The sequence below is a fragment of the Anas acuta genome, chromosome 20 (assembly GCF_963932015.1).
Source record: "Anas acuta chromosome 20, bAnaAcu1.1, whole genome shotgun sequence".
Lineage (NCBI taxonomy): Eukaryota > Metazoa > Chordata > Aves > Anseriformes > Anatidae > Anas > Anas acuta.
The window spans coordinates 2,695,520-2,719,485 of NC_088998.1; the positions used below are offsets into that span (position 1 = coordinate 2,695,520).

Below are 23,966 nucleotides of genomic sequence, written 5' to 3' on the forward strand. Positions count from 1 at the left end.
GCATGCGCTGCCAGACTGGGTCCTGGTACAGCAACACCTCATGTGAGCAAACACTGCTGATGTGTTCGTGGTGCTTCCAGTCTTTGAGAAGCTTATTCAGAGCTGGTTTGGACTGCCCTGGGTTGTTGTACAGGTGATTCATTAAGGACTCTGCTTGTAGGCACCAGTGGATGACGTCCCAGCAGGACCCCGTGCACCGCGTGTTCACCAAAGTTAGGGCCTCTCCCTCCAGACTGCTCAGGAACATGACTTCTAAACAGCACAAGCCCCAGATCTCCACTGTCTGATTTGCTTTTAATGGCTGGCAGATGCTGATCAGCTGGGGACATCCACGTTCTGCTTGGCTTTGCTGCTTCGTGGCCGTGGTGCAGAGCAGCAGTTCGGCCTCCCTACAAGAAACAGAAGGACAGAAGCCTTCCTCGTGCCCCTCAGGTCTTTTTCTGGCACAAGAGCATCTGTTCCCACCTGCCCTCCTGGTCTTCCTTTCTGCCAGCTGCAGCTTGATCTTCTCCCATTGAAATCCTTGGGTTTCTTCCATTAACTTTAATGAGAGGAGACTTAATAAACCAAAAAGCCTTTTCAGAGAACAGCCATCAGGGAGAGGAGCTTTTTATGTGTCCTGCCCCTTGTCTTTCAGGGAGTCTTTGAAGGTGTGAATTGTTACAAGCTTAAAATAGGATGTTCAGGCTGAAGAATGGCTTTTCTTCTAGCTGTTTTATCTTGATTTGCCTTGCTATGAAAGTGCTGGAAGAGCTGGCACGATCCAGTCAGTGAAGCAGCAGCAGCAGCTCATGGGCCAGCCTGTGCTGGTGTGAAGGGGCAGCCCCAGGCAGTCCGTGGTTGTGCTGGAGAACCTCACCAGTGACAGAGATGTGACAAACTCTCCAAGCCGTGCAAACCTGCCTCATACCACAGAGCTGGAACTGCCTTGGAGAGGGCAGGGGAGGAGGAGATGGCAGCAGGTCCCTGGGCACCCAGGGCTGGGTTTGCCAAGTTCATTCCCTGGGGTGCAGCTGCTGCTTGGTCTTTTCGAGGTAGTCAGAAGCGCCCCATGGTGCTGCCCTGAGCAGAGTTGTGTTGTGTGGTTTGGGCCGTTATTTGGAAAGAAGAAGCCCTGCTCTGAGAATCAAGTGCCTCATTTTGCAGTTGTAAGAAGAAAAAAAGTGTGCCCATTAGCATATCCTCACAGTATTTTTTTCTCTATATGTTAAAATCCACATGGTTTCAGAAGTTCTCTGCTCAACGTCCTATAAGACTTCATCTTTCTGGCCTAAGGCCATGGTGGGTTTCAGGTGGGGCCAGGGGCTGATATTCCTGGCAAACACCTCACAGGACTCCAGGGTTGTGCCTTCACCATCTGCCTGCAGTGCTTGGCTCCTGCAGGGATTTTGAAACAGCAGCAAGGAGGACAGGGCTGTGCTACTCTCCTGAGAGCAAAAAGCAGTTTCTGTAGGAGCTATAGACAATTCCAGCTCCTAAAAATTGGTCACGGTGTAGAAACCTCACATCCTGCTAAGGAAATGTTAACCCTTTTACTTTCCTACCTTTTTTATTTTTTCCTCCCTAATTCCATCATTGCTTCCTCTTTGCAGATGTTGAACCTATTTGTGGCTGTGATTATGGACAACTTTGAATACCTGACAAGAGACTCCTCCATCCTTGGGCCCCATCATTTGGATGAGTTTGTTCGTGTCTGGGCTGAATATGACCCAGCTGCCTGGTATGTATGCTGTTATGCTTGCATGTGGAGGAAGGATATCCATTGTGTGTACATATCAGATGTGCACACACACAGACTTCTAAATGTGAGCACAGCTCCAGAAGAAATAAAAACTCCAGAGCTTTAAGTAAAGTTGGAGGAGAATACTCCAAGTTCAATTCACCATGTATTGGAGATGAACGAAACTGATGTCATTACAAGGGAGTTTCCATTCAGTAGATATGAGACAGACAAAAACCAACAAGTCAATAAAGCCAAACACAACCAGCACCACTGCATGTGTGCACACAGCCAAAAAATAATATGGTAACTTCAAGTCATCTTGGCTAGAAAGCCAAACAGAAAAGATGTTTAACGTTTCCAGAAGCAGCTTTGATTGTCTTTGGTTCCTGCATCCCAGTGAGAAGATAAAATTATGCTGAATCTCTTGCCATTGGCAGCACTTTCAATAACTTGTGAAGCTAAGGCTTGCTACTCCTTGCTTAGACAGCATTCGTGTCTTAGCTGAGAACTGCCTGAGCAGCTTCACAAATCCTGTGCAGAGCACTGATGTTGCACTCCAAAAAAGAGAATTCAAGATTTCACAATGATGTCTCCTTAAAAGGAGTTGATCTGCTCCACAGCTTGGTCTCTGTGTTAAATGTTCTGGCCCAGAATTCATCATTTCCTTGCATGCACCTGTGAGGCAGCGGGGAGTGATGCAATGATCCTTACCATAGGATAGCTTGCTGAAAATGTGTTTTTTAAGCAGACATTTCTCATCAAATCTTGTGTTTTGATCTTGGAAGCCTCTTTCTAATGACATCATCATTGTAGAGGGGATTCTTTTTTTTCTTATAAATAATATTTTAGCTTTTGGGTTTGCAGTTGAAATCTAAGACACGTGCAATAATAAGAAGAAAATGCAGTTAGCCTGACTTTGGAAGCGTGTCAGTTCTCAGTCAGCCACCGATAAAGTGTTCCTGATACGTGAGCATGTTAAAGGAGAAAATGCTTTTCTCACAACCCGACAGTGAGGTATTTGGTTTTAATGTTTGTCTTTGCTTTTCCTGTTCAAAGATAATCACAGGGAAAGCTGCACCTCTACTCTGGTAGCACAGCCCCAGAGGAGGGGCTTTGGGCAGCGATAGACCCAAGAGCTACCACTACAGCGTTTTAAGAGATTCAAAATACAAGGAAACAGCTTTGACTGGCAATTATTTCTAGAGCAAAACTGATGTCAACATGCTCCTTTTCTTCCTTGCCCAGAGTAAGCCACTGCAAACAGTCCTGGTGACTTATTTTCATCTTTAGATGCTCTGAGATACAGATCACAGGAATTTCCGTAATATTCTGCAGCTTGGGCATTTGCCTGCTGGGAGGCTTTTTTTTCCAAGCCCTGCTAATTTTGTTTCTGCCATCCTCCCCATGAGTTACTCGGCAGTGAGTTCCTCTGTATTTGCAATGAAGCTGCCTCCAGCTCCTCCAACATTTCCACCTTTTTTTGTTGTTTCCCTTCAGCAGAGACAGATGCAGGAAGGGGTTGTATAATCAGGATCTAAAAACTCCCTGCTAGGATGCAATTAAGCTGCTTTAAAATCTCACTTAAATTGATTTAGGCTATCTTTAAATGTAAACCTATTCCAGAAAGACTGCATTTCTCTGAACTGTGTGCGATTTTAACTATCTCAGAGCTATCTATACCACGAGCCTGCATATATATGGCACATATACGAGCAGCTCCTAATCTCTAAGCAGATTTCCGTTACCACGTGCTTTATACTACAGACACGTCCTTTGTGGGTACTTGGCAGGCAGTAAATAGCTATTTTTCTTTTTCAAATCCAATCCTATCTCTTACCACTAGAAAATCTCAATGAGACTGAGAACTTGGGAGCACCCTTTGTCTCCTTAAAACATAATCTGGGCTCTGATTAGCATCTGTGGGAGAAGTCACACACCTGCGAGGGAACAAATGAATACCTCTGTGTTTTTTTTTTAATGTTTATATGTTTAGGAGCTTTCTACCCAAGAAAGTTTAAAGATTTTTTTACTCTATTAACTCTGAGTGCAGAGGTTGGATTTTGTGAAGCACTTGGGGCAAACCATTCACTTCTAGAGCTGTTAATACAAAATACAGCAAATACTAAGATCCTGATTCTATTTGTCTCTAACCTTGTTTCTGTTTTGCTCTGGTGTGAAGCTATTGATGTTGGCAGAGTGACAAGGGGCCAAACTGCAAACCAAGGGACAGCCAAGACATGATACTCAAGGCTGGGTCCCAAAACATGTGCACGTTCCGGATTTTCCATGTGTGAATAGTTCCACTGAAATCATTTATGTTTTCACAAGTGGGACTAACACTTCTGCAATTTAAAAGTAATCTGAAATTCATTCATACTTTAAGGCCAGAACGGATTTCTTGATCATTTGGGCTGAACTTCTGTGAAGCTCTGGACATTACATCTCCCAGTAGTTACCCGAGGATTGAGTTTAATCCCAGTGCCTAAGGCAGAGCTCCCAGCAGGACAAAGCACCCAGTTGTGATCTGAAGACACAGGGCTCTAGAGAACCTGTTCCTTAGTTGATCAAACTCACTGAAAGAAAACATCCATCTCTTTGGTCTTTTTCCACGTCAGTCATTTCTTTACAACATTTTGGCTCCCAGTACACGTATATGTAGCATACTGGGAAATAACCACCAGGGTACAATTTGCACAACATGAGACTCCCAGGCAGCACCAGGTTGTGTTGCAATCCTTCAGTTTCATGCCCTCTTGCAAAGTCTCCTCCTTGGTTGTCCCACACAAAAAGAAATGACAGTGCTTGTCCACTTTGAGTCCTTCGATGAAAGATGCACCTGAGGAAAAATGCAAGTGTTGTTCTGCTTTTGTTATGGTGGTAATGTTTTCAACATAAGCTTATTGTGTGCATTTACAAACCTCTTTCTGATGCTTTTCTTATAACCACCCTTGTTTTTCTTTCAACCTCCGATTTTATCTAAAATTTTCTGGGGAATAATATTCAAAAAGAATTAAAAAAAAAAAAGCAGCTAGCAGCTGTTGTAAATGCATGTGATGTTCAGGACAGGTAAGTGTGGTAAAACTGTTGGATTTAGAGGTGGCAGAAGCCTCAGGCATCACAGAAGAGGAGAGAGAGCGAGAGAACAAACACACAGGGAGTTGGTCCAGGGCTGCAAGTTAACCAGGATAATGCTGAATTGAAGGATGAACTAGGAAATAAAATTGGATTTAAGTCCACCTTTATTTTGAAGGACATAGAAAGTGAGAATTTTGTCTCTTGTGCCCCCTTCCCTATGCACACGCTTTAGTGATACTAGAAATGTCGGTTGGTCCATCGTCATCGCTGAGCGTTGGGCGAGGTGCTGCTGCCACGAGGGACAGCCAAGGAGGGCTCCCATCGACTCTCAGAGAAGGCAGGGAAATGCTCGTTTGTATTTTCCACATGCTGATTTTGCAAAACCGTTCTAAAATTTTGGTATACCACTTGACTTGACTCAGTTAAGCCAATATACTTTTTATAACTATGATTAGGCCTGCAGCCAAGACTTGCGCAGTCCCATTTGATCTGTTTCTAAATTAATAGTTTTGACTTGATTGTGAAGGTTTTGAATAGACCTTAATTTTTCACGTCCAAAAAAGCAGTAATATTGAAGGAGCTATTCCAAAATATTCCAGCCTTCTTTATACAACATACCAAAATAAACACAGCCAAGCCAAATCATCTCATTTTTCTTCAGAGGTCGCTTTGAAGTTCAGCACAGCTCTTTCTGTACATGATTTGGTTACTCGCAGTAGATAAAGAAATCTAATCCCACTGTTAAATTGGCTGAAAATATTGTTGTGAGTTAATGAGACTGAACATGAAGCGTCCGATTTCGCCTCCTGGTGAGGAAAGCTCCATTTTCCCACCACCGGTGGCCCTGCGAAGCCCCGTGAGATGCAGTTGCTGGCCCTCCAGCAAACTGCTTGCTGTCCACGCAGCAAAGTATGGCCCTGCTGGGGCTGTGCAGGTAATAATGGTGGGAGGTGGAGGTTCCTGAGCTCTTTTGAACCAGCTCATTTGAATCCCAGTAATAATCCAGTAATTAGGCCATTTGTGTGCTGTGGGCTCTGGTTTCTCTGCGCTGCTGCCGCGCCGGGGCGGTGGGTAGGTGTCTGTAGGCAGATGCTCAGGCACAGGGAAATAAAACACAGTGACAAAGGTAACTAAATGCAAGGGATGGGAAGTCTGCTGAGTGACTCTGATGGTTTTCCCAGAAGAAAATGTGCATACATGGCTTTTGTTGAGCCACTGGAAGTTCTCTCTCTCTCTCTCGGTCTGTGTTAAAGTGCCTCTTTCTCTGCAAACCCAGTTGCTACCAGACTAACCTTGCTTTTTCAGCACGCCTTGTCCTTCCAGCCTCTTCTGTTTGGAAGCAGGAAGGCTGATTCCCCGTGGTTTGTGCTCTCGTAACATCTGATGTTTTCTTTCCAGTTGCCGGATTCATTATAAGGATATGTACAATTTGTTACGTGTAATTGCTCCACCCCTGGGCTTAGGAAAGAAGTGCCCTCATAGGGTGGCATACAAGGTTTGCAACTTCAGAGACTCCCTCCAGCATTCTCAGTTTTGGTTTTGTTTCTTTTTTTTTATTATTTTTTCAACCCCCAAGTGCAAATGCAAGTGGTATAGAACAGAAACCGTAATGTAACCGCCCCACTGCCTGACCAAGGAATGATTGATGGACTGCCTCCTCGCTCCTCCACGCATCTCACCTGTCCCCGTCCCCGTCCCTGTCCCTGTCCCCATCCCCTCCCACACCCAGCTGGCTGGGACCAGGCAGCTTTATGAGACAGCAAACCCTTGACCTGCACCTCGCAGGTCTGGGTGGGAAGTCCTGGGGAAAAGCAGTACAGCTTTTTTTGCTCTGTATACACACTGGAGAAAAAAGTTATCCCAAGATTTCTCGGGAGCAGCAAGTCCATTTTTGGGGAGATGAAGGGAGAGCTTTGAGCCTACCCCACTGCAGCAGCCAGAGGCTGCCCTGGCAGCAACACAAGTGAATTAAGCTACTGCAGGCATACCAGGAAACCTTGGCCCAGGGAAGGAGTCCCCAGCTTGGGAGCAAAGGGAGGAATTGAGGACAGGTCTTGCCAAGACATCAGCACTGGCAGGCACTGGATGCCAGTGAGGTCCCGGGACAGGAGGGATTTCCTTGCTGCCAGTGCACAAGGAGCAGAAGGGATGCAGGAGGAAGCAGCCAGCGAGGAGCCTGCCCTGGCTCTTCTCGAGCACTCCAGCCCAGGTAATTCCCTCACCTTAGAGGGAAATAAGGGTTAACTTGCATTGCAGAGGAGGCATGGGGCCTCTGCCAGGAACAGGGGCAGAAGAAGGAGGCCAGAGGGAAGTCTGTAATTGGCTGTAATTACAATTTGTGTCCCTCATCAGCCTTCAAATTAGCTCTGGGCTCTAAAGCCTGGGAGGTGTGCTGAGGGCATTAGGTACTAAGGGCAGGAATAGACGGTGCTGGCCGGGTAAATTCTCTTGTCCACCCCCTTCTGCACCGATGCTTTCTGCAGGGTTTGGGCAGTGCCTGCTCCTGCAGCTGCCCTGCTCGAGGAAAGGGTTTCAGGAGTGCTTAGGTCTTGGTTCTCCTCCTGGTACAGTGGAAATGGCAAATTTTCCTGCCTTTCCAAGTTTTTAATATTAATTAAACAAAATGAGATTCCCACAGGCATGTTCCCAGTTAGAAAAAGGAGAAGCAGGAGCATTCCTTGCTGTGTCTGCCTCCCGTGCTTTTCAGGGCAGGATTTCAGTTGCCAGCAGCATGCTCTGAAGGGAGATGCCATCCTTAAGGGATGGATCTTAGGACCTGTGCCCAAATCTCTGCAATTCCCAGCTCCCTCTGGCACACGGGGCAGCCACTCAGACCTCACTGGTGGAGACAGGCAGTGGACATTGCCTTGAGGAAAGAGAGGCCCATCAGAAGAAAGGCAGAAACAAATCCCCTTTCTTCCACTGTCCTACAGACTGAGTGCTGCGTTGGGATTTTGCCAGCCCCAAATTCAGGCTGTTTGGGGTTCTGTGGAATTGCTCCCTTGGCTTGGAGTCAGAGCAGCCCCAGTCTGTGTCTCTGAGCAGATTAGGATTGTTTTTTGCTTTGCTGTTAGCCCATAAGCTAACCCCCAAACCAAACTCTCCGTTCTCTGAGGGAAAGCTGAGCATTTTCTCTAAGCCCCCTGTCCCATAACTCTGCCTACCAGCTCTCCCCGGCATGGTGACCATGACCTCTTGGACTGGTTTGGGGGGGCAGGAAGCAGCCCTTCCACCCCCAAAAGAGCCCCCCAAACCCTCCCCATGCCTTTCCTCTGGACAAGACCTCAATCATTCCCGGCCGCTGCTGCAGGGGCCATGGCAGTTCCCCGTGGAGACGCTGGGCGCCGAACCGCAGGAACGGGAGCGGAGAGCCTCTCCACTTACCCACCTCTTTACTTTGGTTCTGTTTTCCTGAGAAGCCTGATTAACCAGATATCTGTTCTCTTGTCTGCTTCCCCTTTTCTCTCTCTCCTCCTCATTTCCCCGCTGTGTTGCCCTTTCCCTTCCCCACCTCCCCTTTTTCCCCCCGCCCTGGTCTGCTTTGATTTCCGTCTCCTTTTGCTTTTGCCTCTCTCCCTCTGACTCCAAGCGGGCGCATCAGTTACACAGACATGTATGAGATGCTGAGACACATGTCCCCACCTCTAGGCCTTGGAAAGAAATGCCCTGCTCGCGTTGCCTATAAGGTAGACCACCCCAGCAGCTCCTGCCAACCCACCAGCTTTTTGTGCCGTGGCTGCAGCGGGTGCCGGGTTTCTGTGACATTGGTGTGGTTGTCCTGGGCTCTTCCTAGCGCTCTATCTGCTTCCTAAGCAGCCTGGATTTTGGATCTGCTGCTTTTTTTTTTTTTGTAACCATTTTTTTGGTCTTTGAGACGATGGCACGTCGGTTTGTCTTTCTTACTGTGTCTCTGCTATCTCTCTCAGTGTTTCTCTCTCTCTCATTCTGCTTCCATTTAGGCTACGCTGGGGAGGGAGGATGCTAACGAGCAAATTACCCTGCCACTACAATTCCCATTTGTCTTCTTACCACTTCTGACTACCCGCTCTCACTAGTCCTTCAGTATTATGGTGCTTTTCCCCCCACTAAATTAGATTGGCGTAATTAGAGTAGGCAGTGCTGTAGGAGTTAGCAAGCTATTAAGCAGAGGCAATGCCAGAAGGGCTCCTTAAATACCCTCGTGAAAGAAATTATTTTAATGCAAAACATTTAAGACGGTAAGATGAAGAAATCACTCAAACTGACTGTTGATTCTGAAAACTTTTTAATTGAACCACAAAAAAAAAAGCATTATATCCGAAAGGCTGCTAGCTGCTGCCTTGATGAACACAGTGGAAGCTCGGGTAGACAGAGCCCAAATCACAGAGCAGGTCCAGAAAAGCCACGCTGCTCTCCTGGCAGCTCCCACTTGGGCATCTGCAGGGGCAAAGCTTTGGGATCTTTGAACACTGAACCTCACTGCTTCGGAGGGAGAAGTCTGTCACAGGCACTTAGAATTTGGGTAATTCAGCATCCATCAAACTGAACAGGATATTTTTTATTGTCTTTTGGGTCTGATTTTTTTTGCTGTTGACCTCATTTTGGCTGCCACCAAGCCCAACTTCTGCACCTTGCGGTGCTTGGTGCAGTGGATCCAGACCACAATGTCCCTCCCCATGGTACTTTTTTTTTTTTTAATGAGCCCATATGAAAGCAAGATTTTTGTAAAGAGACTTAAACTAAACCCAAAGCTCAGCCTGCCTTTGTGTGGGACAAATAGCAGCAAGAAGAGACTCAGAAATGACATCCTGTAAGATCCTTCCTCAGTGTAGTAGGATTTAAAAAAGTAAACACAGCCTTAAAATTAGCCAGTTAGATATCTTTTCTGTATTCATTTTGTTGTGTTTCTGGACACTGTGGTATCTGCTTTGAAGAAGCATCTCTGCTAGGAGCAATTCATGCTCACCTTACCACGAATGCCCTCAAGAAACCGAGTCCCAGCTCTTCAGACAGATGGACAGCTAGACAAACATTTCTGCAGAGCTACTAATTATGCGCACAAACCCAAAGCTTTTGAAGTAATCAATCACTCCTTTTAGCATCTCTGAGTCTCCATTGACTGAGCATGGAGCCAGTCACTGCTGGGAGCAGGCTGTAGGTGCTTGCAGCTGGGCAGCCAGGTCGGTGCTGTGGTCACACACGTGTGCCACAAGCATCCAGCTGTCCCGTGGTCTTTCCCCCAGTCTTGTGCAATTAAAAAGGAAAAGAAGGAAAAAGGGAATACCAAAGAAATATATATTTAAAGAAGTATTTTAAACAGGACTGATTTCCATAGCGAGGTGTCTCCATGCCCCTGTGTGATGTTCTCAGCTGCTGCAGCTGATTTTGCAGGGCGGAGGCACTGCTGCTGTGCCTTCCCAGGTCTGCCTTCTTCTTGTGAGTTACCTGGTACCTAGTTTAATTTCTGTCTGCAGAACACATCCACAGAACTGAGGTACACATGAGTAGTTTGCTTCTAAAATAGACTTTTCATAAGATATCTTTAATTTTTGCCTATCTACTTAGGAACCTCTAAAGCCTGTGCATGGCTGTGCCAGAAGTAGAGCTGGATTCCAGCCAAACTGCCCAAACCTCAACTGAACTTCAGAGTTCTGAGTCCAGGGGTGATCTGATTAATTTTGCACGTTATCAAAGAGCCCCAAACTGCAGAAATATGGACTTGAGACCAGATCTGGATTTTTCCTATGGTGTAAGGCTGCAGGTTGGGCTGAGCCCTGCTCCCAGTCGTGGCTGCTGCTTCAATTACACCCTTGCAGGGAGGCAGCACCCGCTTTAGTTCCCTCCCTTCTCCACTTCTGCAGGCAGTGAGGAGCAGCACGCACCCAGAGGCAGCTTCATGCTGAGCATCTTGCCCCAGATAAGGCTGTGGGTGGCTCATGGAGTCCCCTTGTCCTACACCCACCAGCATCTCCCCTGCTGCCCTCCCAGATGCCGGGAGGCTCAGGAAGGATGCTGCAGCTCATCCACAGCCCTTCCAAGCAAACAAGCACGGAGAGGCAATGACTGCCAGCAGCAGGGCTTTGTCTCTGCACTGTTTCTGCTCTCTCCCTCTAAATATTTTTTTAAATACTCTTCTGTCTGGCAAAAGCTCTTTTGCCCCACATGTCCATCCTTTTCCTTTCCACATATATATATTTTTCCCAGTCTGCTCTGTTTGTTAATGTTTCGTGTGTTTCTCCCCGTCTTCACCCTTCTCAGTGTGTGTGAATTTTTTTTTTTTTTTTTTTTCCTCCTTGCAGCCACACCGGCTGCTGTCCTTCCTTCCTCTTGCTTTCTGGTTCCTCTTTCTCAGCTGTCCCCCTCAGTCGGCGTGCCCAGCCTCGGCCGAGCTCCGTGCGCGCGGCTCGCTGCCCTCTGGCCATGCATGTCGGGGTCCTGGGGCACCAGGAGAGCTCTATCCTGCACCGGGGCGGGGGGCAAGGAAGGCAGAAATGCCTTTTAAAATATTTTCTACTCGGTTGGAAAGAGGGATGAAAACCACTTTGACTTCACTCTGATCTCTGGCCCACTGGCAGTTCAGGGTTGTTTGGGTTTACACCATTTATTGAGACTTGGAGGCCTTTTAGAATCAGCTTGTCTGCTGCACAGGGTCCTGATTTTTAATACATTATCCAGTAGTAGCAGTATTTCCAGCAGGTGCATGTGGACCCTGCACTTTGTGGCTGTTTGCCTACCTCCCCTTGAGGAGGTGTCACAGGACAGGGGCTGCATGGTACAGAGAGGTGGAGAGCTTCGTGGTTGGGGTGTGCACACCCCAGCTGAGGGACTTGTCTTGGGGCTTTAAAATAGCTGAAGGAAATGCTTCTGGTGCTGCTAAACCTCTCTGTTCAGCACTGCATTGCCCTAAAGCCTGGGGCTGGGCCCTGGGGACGGGGTGGTGCTGTCCCCAGCAGGGCAGGGGACCACCCAGCCCAGGCAGCCCAAAATGCCTCCAGGGATGGGGCATCCACAGCTTCCCACCCCCTCATAGTGAGTAACTTCTTCCTAATATCTAACCCACATCCACCCTTGCTGTGGCAGGGAGGAAGGCTCAGGCAGGCTGTCTGAAGCTGAGAGAAGAGTTAAATCAGAGCAGACTAATCACAACTAGGTCAGGGTGAATTATTCATAGCAAATAATTTATTCACCGAATTCAGCCTCGTCTTCCACAGGCAGGGCTCCGCTGTCCTGAATTTATTCACATTTGGAGATTATTCCCCCAGCACTTCTTGTCCCAGAGGCTGTTCGGGAGCTGCTGGTAGGGTATTCTTAATAATTAAAATCCCTCAGGGTGCAGCTAGCTTCCCAGCACCTGTACCTCAGTGTGCTCCTCATCCTGCTACCGTTTGGGCAAACCCGATGGTGAGCAAGACTTACGGTGCAAATACTTGTGCTTGAGCTCAACACTTGTTTTCTGGGTCAGGCTGGGAGCCAGCAGAAGACCTCAGCCTCATCCAGGTCCTGCTTAAACCCTGCCTTGATTTTCTCTTGGCTTTTGACACTGGGATGGATTTCCCCGTTTCTCTTGTACGTTCCCTGCCCATATGGACACTGCCCCAGAAATTTCCGAGCAGAAAATCTTCAGAAATGGAACACTGAGCGTGCACAGACTCTGCCCGTTCGATTTGACACAAATATCTGGTTTTGTTGCCGTATCTTTATTTATTTGAAATTCAGTCTCTGCCGGGAGGTGCCTGCACCCCTCTGGCCACACAAGTAACTGGAGCAAAAAGCTTTGCCTCCCGCAGCCCAGCTGTAATCACTTACCATCTCGTTATCTGCTCGTTCTCCTTTTCATGGTGCATAGAGCTAATTAGGGGACTCTGGAGACAATATTGCAGCTCCTGCCTCGGGGCCCTTTTCCTGCAGAAATATTAACGAGCTCTCCACGTGCCAGCTCCCTCTCCCTCCCTCCCAGCCCTCCTGATGCAAGCCCACGGCTGCCCCTTGGGGAGAGGAGCAGGGCTCCACCTGCTGCTGGGTGCTCTTCCTTGGGTGCTCGTGGAGAAAATAGGAGGGAGAGGAACAGCTCGGGAAGAACTTTCCTGCCAGGCCTGGGTGGATTTTATCTTTTTTTTTTTTCTTTTTTTTTTCTTTTTTTTTTTCTCTTGCCCCCCAGTTATTAATTGACCTGAACACCCTTTATTTGCAACCATCAATTCCCAGGGCACACCAGAGTAGCGCAAACTCCTTGCTAGCACAGGGAAGGATCTGATCCCCTGCCACCTGCATCAGCGTGCCCTTGTCATTTCCTTCTGGAGTCTAGAAAGATGGAAAAAATTACATTTTTTTACTATATATATATTAATCAAATTTTTGCATCCTATTGCAAAAGGTGAGGAACCAGTCAGGGTTTGTCTTGAAGCATGACCTCAGCCAGAAGAGACAGCAGAAATGAGGGGAGCTGTTAATTGTATTTGAAACAGTGTACAGGCTAAACAACTGGCTCAGGTTTTGCTTTTATCCATAGTGTTACCTGTGCAATATGGGTAACATCGAGATTTTCTCTTCCGTCTTGGTTAGGGATGAAAATCCAAAGTTCTTAATTTTTTGAAGAGTAATTTTAGTTCAGTCAAAATATTTGACTTTGAGAAATTTTAACAATTTCAGTTGGATGCTAGTCCCTTTTAAACAATATCTATGGAAATGCAAATGAGTTAAAATACTTGTAGGAACAGAAAGTAGGTTTCAAGTCACTGAAATTCATTTTTTTGCACTTGTTGGAAGGAAACATTTTGATTTTGGTGTTTTACTGCGTTTTCTTTGAGGTTTCTCCTGTGGATATAATTTTTGGCATAAGGGTGTTTTTTATAGCATTTGTGGGGGAAAAAAGAAAGGAAAAAAAATATTTCTAATTTGTTTGCACTCAGTTGCATTTCACGTGCTTGGGAAATGCATCAAAGGCAGGGAAGGCAGGGTCTCTCCTCCAGGTGGCCGTGCCCACACCTGACCCCGTCCCCAACCCCTCTGGGTGCCGGTGTGGGGACACAGCGTGAGCACCTCCCACCAAACTGCCTTTTCCCCTGTATGGGGTGGTGTCAGAGCTATTTTGAGCCAAATGTGAATGAATTCCTTTCTCCCAACTGCTTTAGCAGGAGCTGTCCCCTAAATGCAGTATATCCATTAGATATATACATTTTTTTTTCAAATGGCTTCCTAGAAAGCTGCTCTCGCTGATGTTGGCAGAGATTTAGGGATGCTTGTAGCTACGACCTGCTAGGCCTCGCTGCATGGGTTATAAGGCACTTCTGACCCCTTTCACGTCTTTTTTATTTTTTTAATTTGGCTAAGAAATGGGTATCTGCTCTGCCCTGGGAGGTGCAACTTGCAGCGCCTGTGCACCTCAGCTGGCTGCCAAAAACCTGCCCCAGGAGAGGATGGGGAGGTGCCTCCTAGTTTGCTACCCCAATAGAGGAGAGAGGGAGCAAAGGGGTGACCAGCAGCAGAGATCCTCCCCCAGGTGGGACCAAGACTTCCATCTCCTGAGGGGACGTCTGGAGCTGCCCAGCCCCAGCGAGGTCTGGGCGATGTGGGAGGACCTGTGCTGTGCTCTCTGCAGGTTGAAGGTTTATTAGATTGGAAATTGCCTTGGCCTAAGGGTGTCCAGGTTGAGTCAGGTTTGTATGTTGGAACACTTGGAAGCGTGTTCCCCCTTCTTTCTGTCTTGGGAACATCTCCCTTTGGATCCTTCCCCCTTGATTTCGGTTTAGGAGGAACGACCATCCCGCAGCCCTGCTGTGTGTGGCTGCGACTCCCTGTGCTCTGCCTCCCGGTTGGGAATTCGGGCTGGGAAGTCAGTGGGGAGACCGGGGACATCTCGGTCCCTAGGTGATGCTTGGTGTTGGTTTTCATGAGGATAGAGCTCTCCTGGAGGAATTATTTCTCATCTGCTTGCTCTCACTGCCATGCACCTCCTTTCTCTCTCCATCTGAACTCTGTCCCACTGCGGTGGGATGTGGTGGGGCTGTCAGTGGTGTGTGGGCTCACACGGATACAGTGATTCTGTGCTTACTTTTTGTGCGCTGAGGGCAGGAGTCTGAATTTAAATGGTGCTCCATTTGACACGAGTGAAGAGAAAAAAAAAATGAAGATGTGGCCTTGCCAGCATTTGCTACTGTCATTGAATTATAAAGGGAGGGGAGTCCTGCCTTTGATTTCCCCCTCTCAGAGGCTTGTTGGACATGGAAGATAACCTCTGGGCACACTTTAAAAGCTCTTTGAGATCACAGTGGTTTGTCTCAGCCTTTAGGAGACAGGGTATGTTGTTACAGGAATCCTTTGTGCGGCACATAATGAGATCCAAAGATGCGTACCAAGATAAACAAGGAGGTCTCACCTCCTTTTCATGACATTCGGGTCTTGAAAAGCAGACTTTTTGCACCAAACCTGTGCCCTCCATCCCCATCAGTGCCAGCAGGACAACTCCTGCGTGTCGGGGATGTCTCCCAACAGCCCTCAATGTCGCAGTGCATGGAGCAGGAGCCTCCCCGCTGCAGCCCCACGTGGCTCACTCAGCGGCACGTCGGGCTGTGCTCAACAAAGAGAGGGTTTCTGTGCACTGATAGGGATCAAAATAACAGCCCCAGCAGCTTTCAGACACAGATGAAATCCACTCCCAAGCGAGGGGCCCCAGCCAGGCTAATGCTCGGCTTTGCAAGCCGCTGTGGAGCTCTGTGCGGCTGGATTAATGCTCGGTGACTTCTCTTGGAGAGCAGGAATGCGGGGCGGGTCTGATAAGGCTCGGAGCGAGGAGGTTGCTGAACGGCTTTTGAAAGCCGAGGAGCTGAGAAATGAGCAGATTGCCAAAGGAGAAGAAATCCATCCTTTAAATGCATCGCTCAGGTTATCAGCAAGGCTCGGGGTGCTTCCGCCCGTCTGCATTTAGCTGCTCTGACGCCAGGAGTGTGAAGGGAGCCGCGGCTTCCAAAGTGCTTGCAAGAGATGAATTTGCCCTGCCAGAGGTGGTCCTGACTGGTGGTGAGGAAGGAGATGCTACTAGGGGTAAAGATCTTGGAAGACACGTGCAGATCTGGACTGCAAGAGCACAGAGGGGGGAGTAAGACCCTGCTCTCACCAGCCCGGCTCCTTCCCCTGGGGGTAAGAGCTGGAGCGAGCTGTGTAGCTCACTGACTGAAGAGAGGAGATCTTCAGAGCTCCTGGGATGCCCACAGGGAAAGGAGGCAGGAGACTGAACCCAGGTGTCTCCAAACATGAACTTTTTACCCCTTTACCCATTAGCAGCCAGCCCCAAACAGCCCCTGAGAACCTGAGCCGTGGTCACTGTCTGCATAGAGCCATGTCCTCTGGTGGTGGATGCAAGTCCTCCATCCTCTCGCTCCAGCTGGCAGCGTCAGGTCCTATCGGCTGCTGTCACTCCTGCTGCAGAGCCAGAATAGAGGTGAAGGTATTGATGTAGGAGCTGGTGCTGGCTTATTTTTCCCCCACTGTCACACAAGGACCTGGCAGGGGGACACCAGTGCCAGCCATGTGTCTGGGCTGAAGGTAGGACCAGAGCTGGAGACCATCAGGAGCAGCGTAGCTACCTGAAATGGAGTGAGGATGTTAAAATTCACTTCTTTGGGAAGACATCTCTTTGTAGGATTACGGTACAAATGCTGGCAAATCAGCTGTTTGACAGCCACAGCCAACAGCTCGGACCTGCTCCAGGAGAGGTCTGGAGCTGCTGGGGATGAGATGCCTGAGCTCAGCGCACAAAAGGCTCGGGGCAGCAGTGGGGCAGCTGTGGGGCAGCTGTGGGGCTGCCTCCGGGGGCTCACAGGAGGGCAGGGCCGGGGTGGGGGGGGGAGAAATCCCGACCAAGGCTCACAGTGCCTGCCTTCCTCCCCGCAGCGCCTGGTGCGGATGAACATGCCCATCTCGCCCGAGGACCTGACGGTCCACTTCACGTCCACGCTGATGGCCCTGATCCGCACCGCCCTGGAAATCAAACTCGCCACAGGTGAGAGGAGGGCGATGTGTGACCGCACGTGTGGGTCCTCACACCCTGCTGCACAGCGGCCCTGAAACCACAGAAATGCCAAAACCATTGGGGTGTCCGTACCCCAGCACAGCAGCCGAGATGTGCCGGGCTCCCCCCAAAGCCCTGGGCAGCTCCTTGCTCTCTAACAGCTGTGAGAGTTTCTGCACCTTACTTCTTTGCTATCCCAGCACGGGGGTGAAAAAGGCAGCGTTGCTGTCTGCTGGTGGCCCTGCAGTGACTTGAGGCGCCTGGGGATAAAATTAAGTTATTTAAGTGTTTAATCAGGCGTGTGCTTGACTTCCCAATTAAACACCGCGATGTAATAAAGCACGCCGGCCTTGTCTGTGGGTCGGTTCGCTGTTTAATCAGGCTGGCTGGGGTCACAGGCAAGGCACGACGGGCCAAAGCACTTCTGTTCCTAATCTAAAAGCAAACAGGAGGTAACGATGCTCTTGTGAGCAAAGGGCAGGCGGGGTTGGGGTGCTGTGCTTTTCTCAAGTGGTCTTAGGCCAATCTTCCAGCCCCTCTGTGATAATTACCTGCCTCAAATGTTACTGAAACTTTGTCTTTGATGCTTTGGGTGTGCAGTGCTGAGAGAAAACAAAACTTTGAGGTTGCTGGAGACTCCCCCAGAGTGACCCCAAGTACCAGACGCTTGGTTTCAAGGACACACTTAGGACTGTCTGGGATTTTCGGGTCCTAGTTCCCTGTCAGCAAAGGCAATTCCCACAGACTTTTTCAGCTGACAAAGGCCCCTCTCCTTTTTTTTTTTTTTTTTGCCACACGCTGGAAGGGAACCAAAGAGCCAGCGCAGCTGATAGTGCTGGCACCGCCAAAAGGGTTGTGAGCTCCTGACCCGCTTTGTGGCTACGTGCTCAGTTTTGTGTGCTATGTTTAATCGAGTCTTTAGTGGGACTAACAGGCCCTTAATAAACCCTCTGTAATGAGACTGAGCGTGGGAGTTCAAACCGCCCTGTCGCAGCACCCAGAGTCTCCTCCCATTGCTTTCCTCTCAGAAAACCAATCTCTGTCACTCAGACGAACTACTTAATTGCCGACTGTGTGGTGTATTCAGCTGGGAGTGGGCCTGTTGGCTCACACACACTTTAATCACTTTCCACTTGTGTACTGAGACCTCACTTTGGCCACTCGAATAACGCTGCTGTGTTCGGCTCCTCCAGGTTAAGCTGTCACCCAGCTTCTGTTTGGTGCTCTCGAGAACTGGCAGTGGGGGAAATGCCTTCGCTTGCTGTGCGAGCAGTGGGATGTGCTGAACAGACAGGGGTTTTCATTGACGTGCCTGTTTCCTCTCCCTTTCTTCAGGGGGTGTCAAGCAGCACCAGTGTGATGCTGAGCTGAGGAAGGAGATCTCGCTGGTTTGGCCCAATCTGTCCCAGAAGACGCTGGACTTGCTGGTGCCTCCTCACAAACGTAAGTGGTCCACCAGCAAGCACCCAGCCCTCCCCAGCCACCTGAGAAGCCCCCTGTAGGTTTTCCCCTCCCTGCCTGCTCTGTCCCGAGCCCCGTCGAGGTGCATGGGCATCTAGGGGATGCAGCAAGGGAACCTGGTGTTGATTAGCACCCAGGTGCCACCTCTGCAGGCTTCCAGCCCACATCTCTGCACCATGGTCATCCAAGGAGCAGGGAAGTCAAGGTCTCATCCAGGCATGAGTTCTGTTACCTTACAGTGGGTTTCACGTCCTTAGAGCAATCCAAGAAGGGACCAAAAGCTGTGTGGCCTCTTCCAGACCTTTTTCACAGCTTTTGTTTGCCTCCAGCCTGTGCCTTACAGGACAGGAGAGCAACATCTGCTATCTGCACTCAGTTTGCTACAGAAAACCAGGGGAAGGAGATTAAAGGTTTGCTGAGAACTTACAGAACCAGAAGTGAGGTATCTTGGAGCTAAAGGCCTTTGTGTTACTCGATGATGTCTTTAGGTGAACATGCTGAGAAAACGGAAAGTTTGCCATTATCTTGATTGGCCAAAGCGAGGGCTGTGGATTCCTGATTAATGAGAAACAGTGCAGAGCAATAAAGGCAATGTTAATTAAGAAAAATGAGGGAGTTGAGGAGGTGCAGATCAGTGGGTAGCAACTACTGAATTCTTCTCCTCCCCACCTCTCCGGTTGCCTTTATATCTGGAGCTTTAACTCCTTGCTGTAAGGGACGTGCAGTGCGGGGAAGGGCTGGGAGCAGAGCTGCGAGAGTGAAAAAGACATCTGGAAAAATGCAATACTCTTTAAATGTATGTATGTTAGCCCATTATGCCCCAGTTGACTGTAATTCAGAGAAATTGGAATAAGGCTTTGTTGATAAAAAGTTGGCTGTGGATCTGGCATTAATTTACTGGCTCTTCCGTTGGCAATGCTTGCAATGCCACAGAGTTTTCCTGCCTGTTTCTTCTCCACCCAGCATCTGCGAGTGTTTGCCATAGAGGGTTAGAGTCAGGGGCCTTCCTCCCAGCAACAGACATCAGCAGGCAAAGATCTGAAGAAGTCTGTTATAACCTTTTCTTGCTTTTTTGCCTTTCCCCCATTTTTCCCTGTGTCTGTTTTGCTTCATCATTCCAATGCCACCACTTCTTCCTGCTTGTTCTTCACACCCGTTTGATGTTGCTGTTTCTCGTGCACTGCGACTCACTCATCACCCCTGGTCCTTTGCCTTCCCTCACCTGAACGCCCCTGGACAGCCGATGAGATGACTGTGGGGAAGGTCTACGCAGCGCTCATGATATTCGACTTCTACAAACAGAACAAGAACAGCAGGGAACAAGTCCACCAGCCTCCGGGGGGCCTGTGCCAGGTACTCAGCCAAAGGCTGCTGCTCTCTGCCCTCGCTCTCGGGCAGCTTCCCCCTGAGCCGCGAGAAGAAGGTCTGGGTGCTTCCCCAGGCACCGCTTGAAAAACGGAAAACCCTCCCAAAATTCTTTCTCCCACCGTAAAATAAATAAATAAATAAAAAGATGCAATTTCCTTTTCCACTAGGTCTGGAAGGATATTTTCCAAAAAAAAAAAAGTCCCAAATAACTCGGCAGACTAATTTTCAGTCCTGTTTTAAGAAGCGGTGTAAACACTGAGGCACACCGTGAGATGTCTTTGGGACACAGAAGAATCACTGAAAGCTGATATTCGGCTCCAAAATGTTTTGGTTACTTTTTAAAATGGAAATTATTCATAATAGATACATATACATATTATCAATACACTTGAAGACTTTTACAATTTCTTAAACATATTTCCACACGTCTGGCTTGGGATTGAAACCCCAGATATTTCTGGTGGGCCAAATTGCTGCTTGACTTCAGGGTGAGCATCCAGGTAGCCTCCAGCGTGGCCCTGTCCGCCTGTCCCTGGTGACAGTGCCACAACGGGGTGCTCAGCGCCAGCATTCACATCAGGGTACGAAACCCCTGCCGCACTCGGTGAGTGCGGGGGGAAAACTTCTCTCTGACCCCTTCCCTTTACTTCACAGCCCGGCCCGGTGTCGCTCTTCCACCCTCTGAAGGCCACCCTGGAGCAGACCCAGCCCGCAGCGTTCAGCAACGCGAAGGCGTTCCTCCGCCAGAAAAGCTCGGCATCGCTCAACAACGGGGGCACGCTGTGAGTACCCCCCGACACAGCCATAACACATCCCAGGGGGACAAAGGGGAAATGCCAGCCTTGGCCCTGCTGACTCAGTTGCCCTGGATGTTGTGTGGCACCTCCAGTGACCCCGAGCCCAGCAGTCCCTGCGTGCCTTGGCTGGGACAATGTCCTGCTGGTGGCTGCCAACCTGCTGCACGTGGCTCTGCCTCCTGCCATGGCCTCGGGTGCAATTATCTGCCCACTATGGATGGTGGTGGCACTGGGAGCTCCAGAGCTGCATGTTTCCTTAGTGGCCTCCTCCAAATTTTAGAGCTTTCCATCGTGGCTAGTTTTAATTGCAAATTTGTTTACAGGATGTTGGGATCACTGCAGAACAGCCAGACAAATCCCAAACCAAGCACTGAATTGCTGATGCAGTGGGTTCCTGGAAGACCAAAAGGTCCTCAGGAGCAAAGAATTCCCTAAAGCTCAATGCACTTGAAAACAGCAAGAGCTGCCTGAGACTTTCCAGGACAGAATCTGGCTCTTTCTCTTTGGCCAAAGTAATACCTCCTGAGACACCTTACCAAACAGTTGCAGTAATGGCAATCCCTAAATGTTTCACCTTTTCCTGCTCCTCAGGTGACTTTTTTCTGGGTCACACATGCCATGGATTTTTAATGATGGATGTCTGAGGTCAAAATGTCCTGAATAACCCCAACGGGAATCTGACCTAAGACCCAGCAGTAAAACCTAGGGCTACCTGTACCATTCAGTGAATGCAGGTTAGCACAGCCACGAATGTGCTTGACCCGTATCACTTAGGGCTATTTGTCTAACTGGTTTTGCATACATAATTCGCCTGAATTCCAGAATCAATCATTCTTCTTCATCAGAACTTAAGCAGCAGAAGTTGATTTCCTCAGTTAATGAAAAAGAATGCCAGGAAACCTGTTTGGTTTCCTGGTTGCTCAGGGGGATCTTTGGGTTAGAAAGAAAGTGGCCCTGGGAAAACCTAGGGGACTTCATAGCTTCACCAGCCATCCTGCATCCATTTTCACAAGTGAGACATCAGAGGGTACCCAGGTGCTTTACTGTCAGCACAATCCCTTTGCAAAAGAGTTCATCTTTTTTTTTTTTTCTTATTTCTTTTTTCGCCTTGATCTTCTGGCAGGCCACCCCCAGAGGGTGGAATCAAAGAGTCCAGCTCCTGGGGGACCCAGCGCACCCAGGACGTGTTTTATGAAACCAGGACACCAGCTTTTGAACGAGGCCACTCAGAAGAAATCCCTATTGAGCGGGTAAGCAAACAGGTGGAGACGGGGTGAAATGCAGTAGATTTTAATAGATATCAAGGCTAGATGCTTCCCTGAGAGCTGAAGGGGTCCTCTGCCCTTTGAGATAAGTGTTGTTCTCTCTCACAACCCAAAACTTGCTTGAACATTATAGAGAAAAAGCAAGTCTGAGAGCTTCAGCACCGACAGCTGTACTTGTTGGCGTGCTTATCCTGGGACTACGTGTCTGCTGAGATACGTCACTTAGGGCTACATCTTCCTTGTCATCCTATTGTCCCAATCCCATTGTTATTAGTGTACAAACCCAGAGAAGAGGTGTCATGGGTCAGGGCTCATTGCCATGGCTGGTGGATGAACTTCTCCCACCTCTGTCCCTGCTGAAGGCAGCGCTGTCAATAAAGAGTGACTTGGGTGCTCCATGGCTCCAAATTTATTCCCTTTCCCCTACCAGCACCACTTCCCAAACCAAACTTAGCAGAAGCCTGCTCAGATGATGATTTCAAAGCTGACTTTTGCATTCTTGCTCCTGAAACTGTTTCTTGATTTGGATCAGGTGGTGGAAATGAGGGAAATCAGCCCCACTCTCACCAATGGAGAGCACCAGCCGGGTCTGGAGAGCCAGGGACGGGCGGCTTCCATGCCGCGCCTGGCTGCCGAAACTCAGGTGAGCAGGGAGGGAGGTTTTTTGGGGTGGGAGACAGAGAGCAAACCAGAAAGGCAGTGCAGTGCATTCTTTGTGCTCAAAAGTTGCCTGCAAGTTCTGTGAAGTAAAGGTGTTCTCTGAACCTGGAGCCAGGTAACCAGCCTTGGGGCTCGGATCATTTGTGTGCAGGCACAGCATTTTCCCCAGGCTTACTCATTCCTGATTGCAGAAAAAGAAGGAAAAGAAAAAAAGAAAAAGAACACAGAGAAATCCATCTGTCTGGGTTGCTAAACGATGACTGCCTACCATGGAGTGCCTGTTCTGATTAACTGGGGACGATAATGTTTGCCAGCCTATATTCCTGGAAGGCATACGTTTCCCATTGGCAGTTGTTTGCCATCTATCCAGACAGACAGCCGAGGCATGCTCCAGTGCTCCAGCCATAAAATAAGCTGGAGATTTCCTGTGGTTCTCTTTGATGAATGCAGTAGGTATGGAAAATACCAGGGGGCCTGTGCCTGCAAGGCTGCGCTGAGACATTAAGCAGTCTCCCTGTGTTTTTCCCTTCCCACAGTAATTAGCATATCTTGCATTGTGACTTTGATTAGTAATATGTTGTTAAGGATTTCATTTTCCTTGTTTGGCTTCTTGTAAAGAAATCTCATCATTAGGGTTGACCTTTACAGCAACTTGGCGACTAATTGTGGACGCTCCTTAGTGCATAGGATGTCATGGTTTTCACAGATCATTTTTGGGCACTCCACATGTTCGCTGCCAGCCTGTTAACCCAGATGCTCTCCAGACATCATCGTGCCTCCTGTGTGTCTGAACACCCCATAGTCGTGTCTCTCTTGCTCAAAGGGCCTGATTCATGCAGTAAGAAGTGAGCAGCCCATGGGCTCTTCCCCATTGCTCTCCGTGGGAAGCAGGACGTGGAAGATGTTCTGCATCCTAAAACTTAAAGACTGTGTCTTGTGTGCACAGAAATAGCTCCAACAGATTAAATAGGTTTGCAAATGTGCTTAGGCTGGTGCAAGCTACGCTTTGCTGGCTAACAAATTTCCCAGCTGACATGAGAAACTGCACTCTGTGTGAGAGCTCCAGAAAATCACTGAATAGGACCTTGTCTTCTGGGATGCTCTGGGTTAGCAATACTAGTCGAGATGCTTGATAAAAGAAACAGACCCCAAAACAATCCTATACTCCCTCCCTTCCCAGAACAAAGTTGTCCTTTATTCCAGGCCTCAAGTAGCATATTCCCTGGCAAGGCGATGGAGTTGCCAACAGGAAAGCCAGTGGCACGAGCCTTTCCTTGGGAAACTCCTTTCCATTGCAGTCCCAGACAGCATGCCTGCGATGTAACACTGTCACGGGCAGAGACAGGACAAGCCCTTTGCGTGGAGCCCCTGAGCAGAGAGGAACTCTCCCGGGCTGCTCCTGCTGCACCTGCAGCCACTGCTGCCTTTAGGAGCAAGGGTCCTGTGCATGCCCAACCTCCCCTTGCTGGGGGCACGGTCCCTGTCCCCAGGGCTCAGCTGCCCCAGGAGAGCTCTCTAGGCTGGGATGAATCAGGCCCGTGGTACCCGAGCAGATCTGTCCTCACGTAGTAATGTAATGTTCTGGTGGTCGTAGCTTCAGCCGAATAACCGATGTACTCTCTGTGTGTCTT

The 23,966-nt window shown here is 48.9% G+C and overlaps 1 protein-coding gene across 2 annotated transcripts in view; it reads left to right on the forward strand.

Annotated features, from left to right (window-relative positions):
* CACNA1B (calcium voltage-gated channel subunit alpha1 B) overlaps positions 1-23,966 on the forward strand; it is a 299,175-nt gene that overhangs the window by 265,874 nt on the left and 9,335 nt on the right. For both annotated transcript variants that reach the window (XM_068656842.1, XM_068656844.1), the window contains 8 exons: positions 1,593-1,720; positions 8,388-8,484; positions 16,667-16,775; positions 18,120-18,227; positions 19,486-19,598; positions 20,268-20,395; positions 21,534-21,660; positions 22,208-22,318. In XM_068656842.1, the coding sequence (XP_068512943.1) occupies positions 1,593-1,720; positions 8,388-8,484; positions 16,667-16,775; positions 18,120-18,227; positions 19,486-19,598; positions 20,268-20,395; positions 21,534-21,660; positions 22,208-22,318 (921 nt within the window). The remainder of the gene's footprint in view (positions 1-1,592; positions 1,721-8,387; positions 8,485-16,666; positions 16,776-18,119; positions 18,228-19,485; positions 19,599-20,267; positions 20,396-21,533; positions 21,661-22,207; positions 22,319-23,966) is intronic.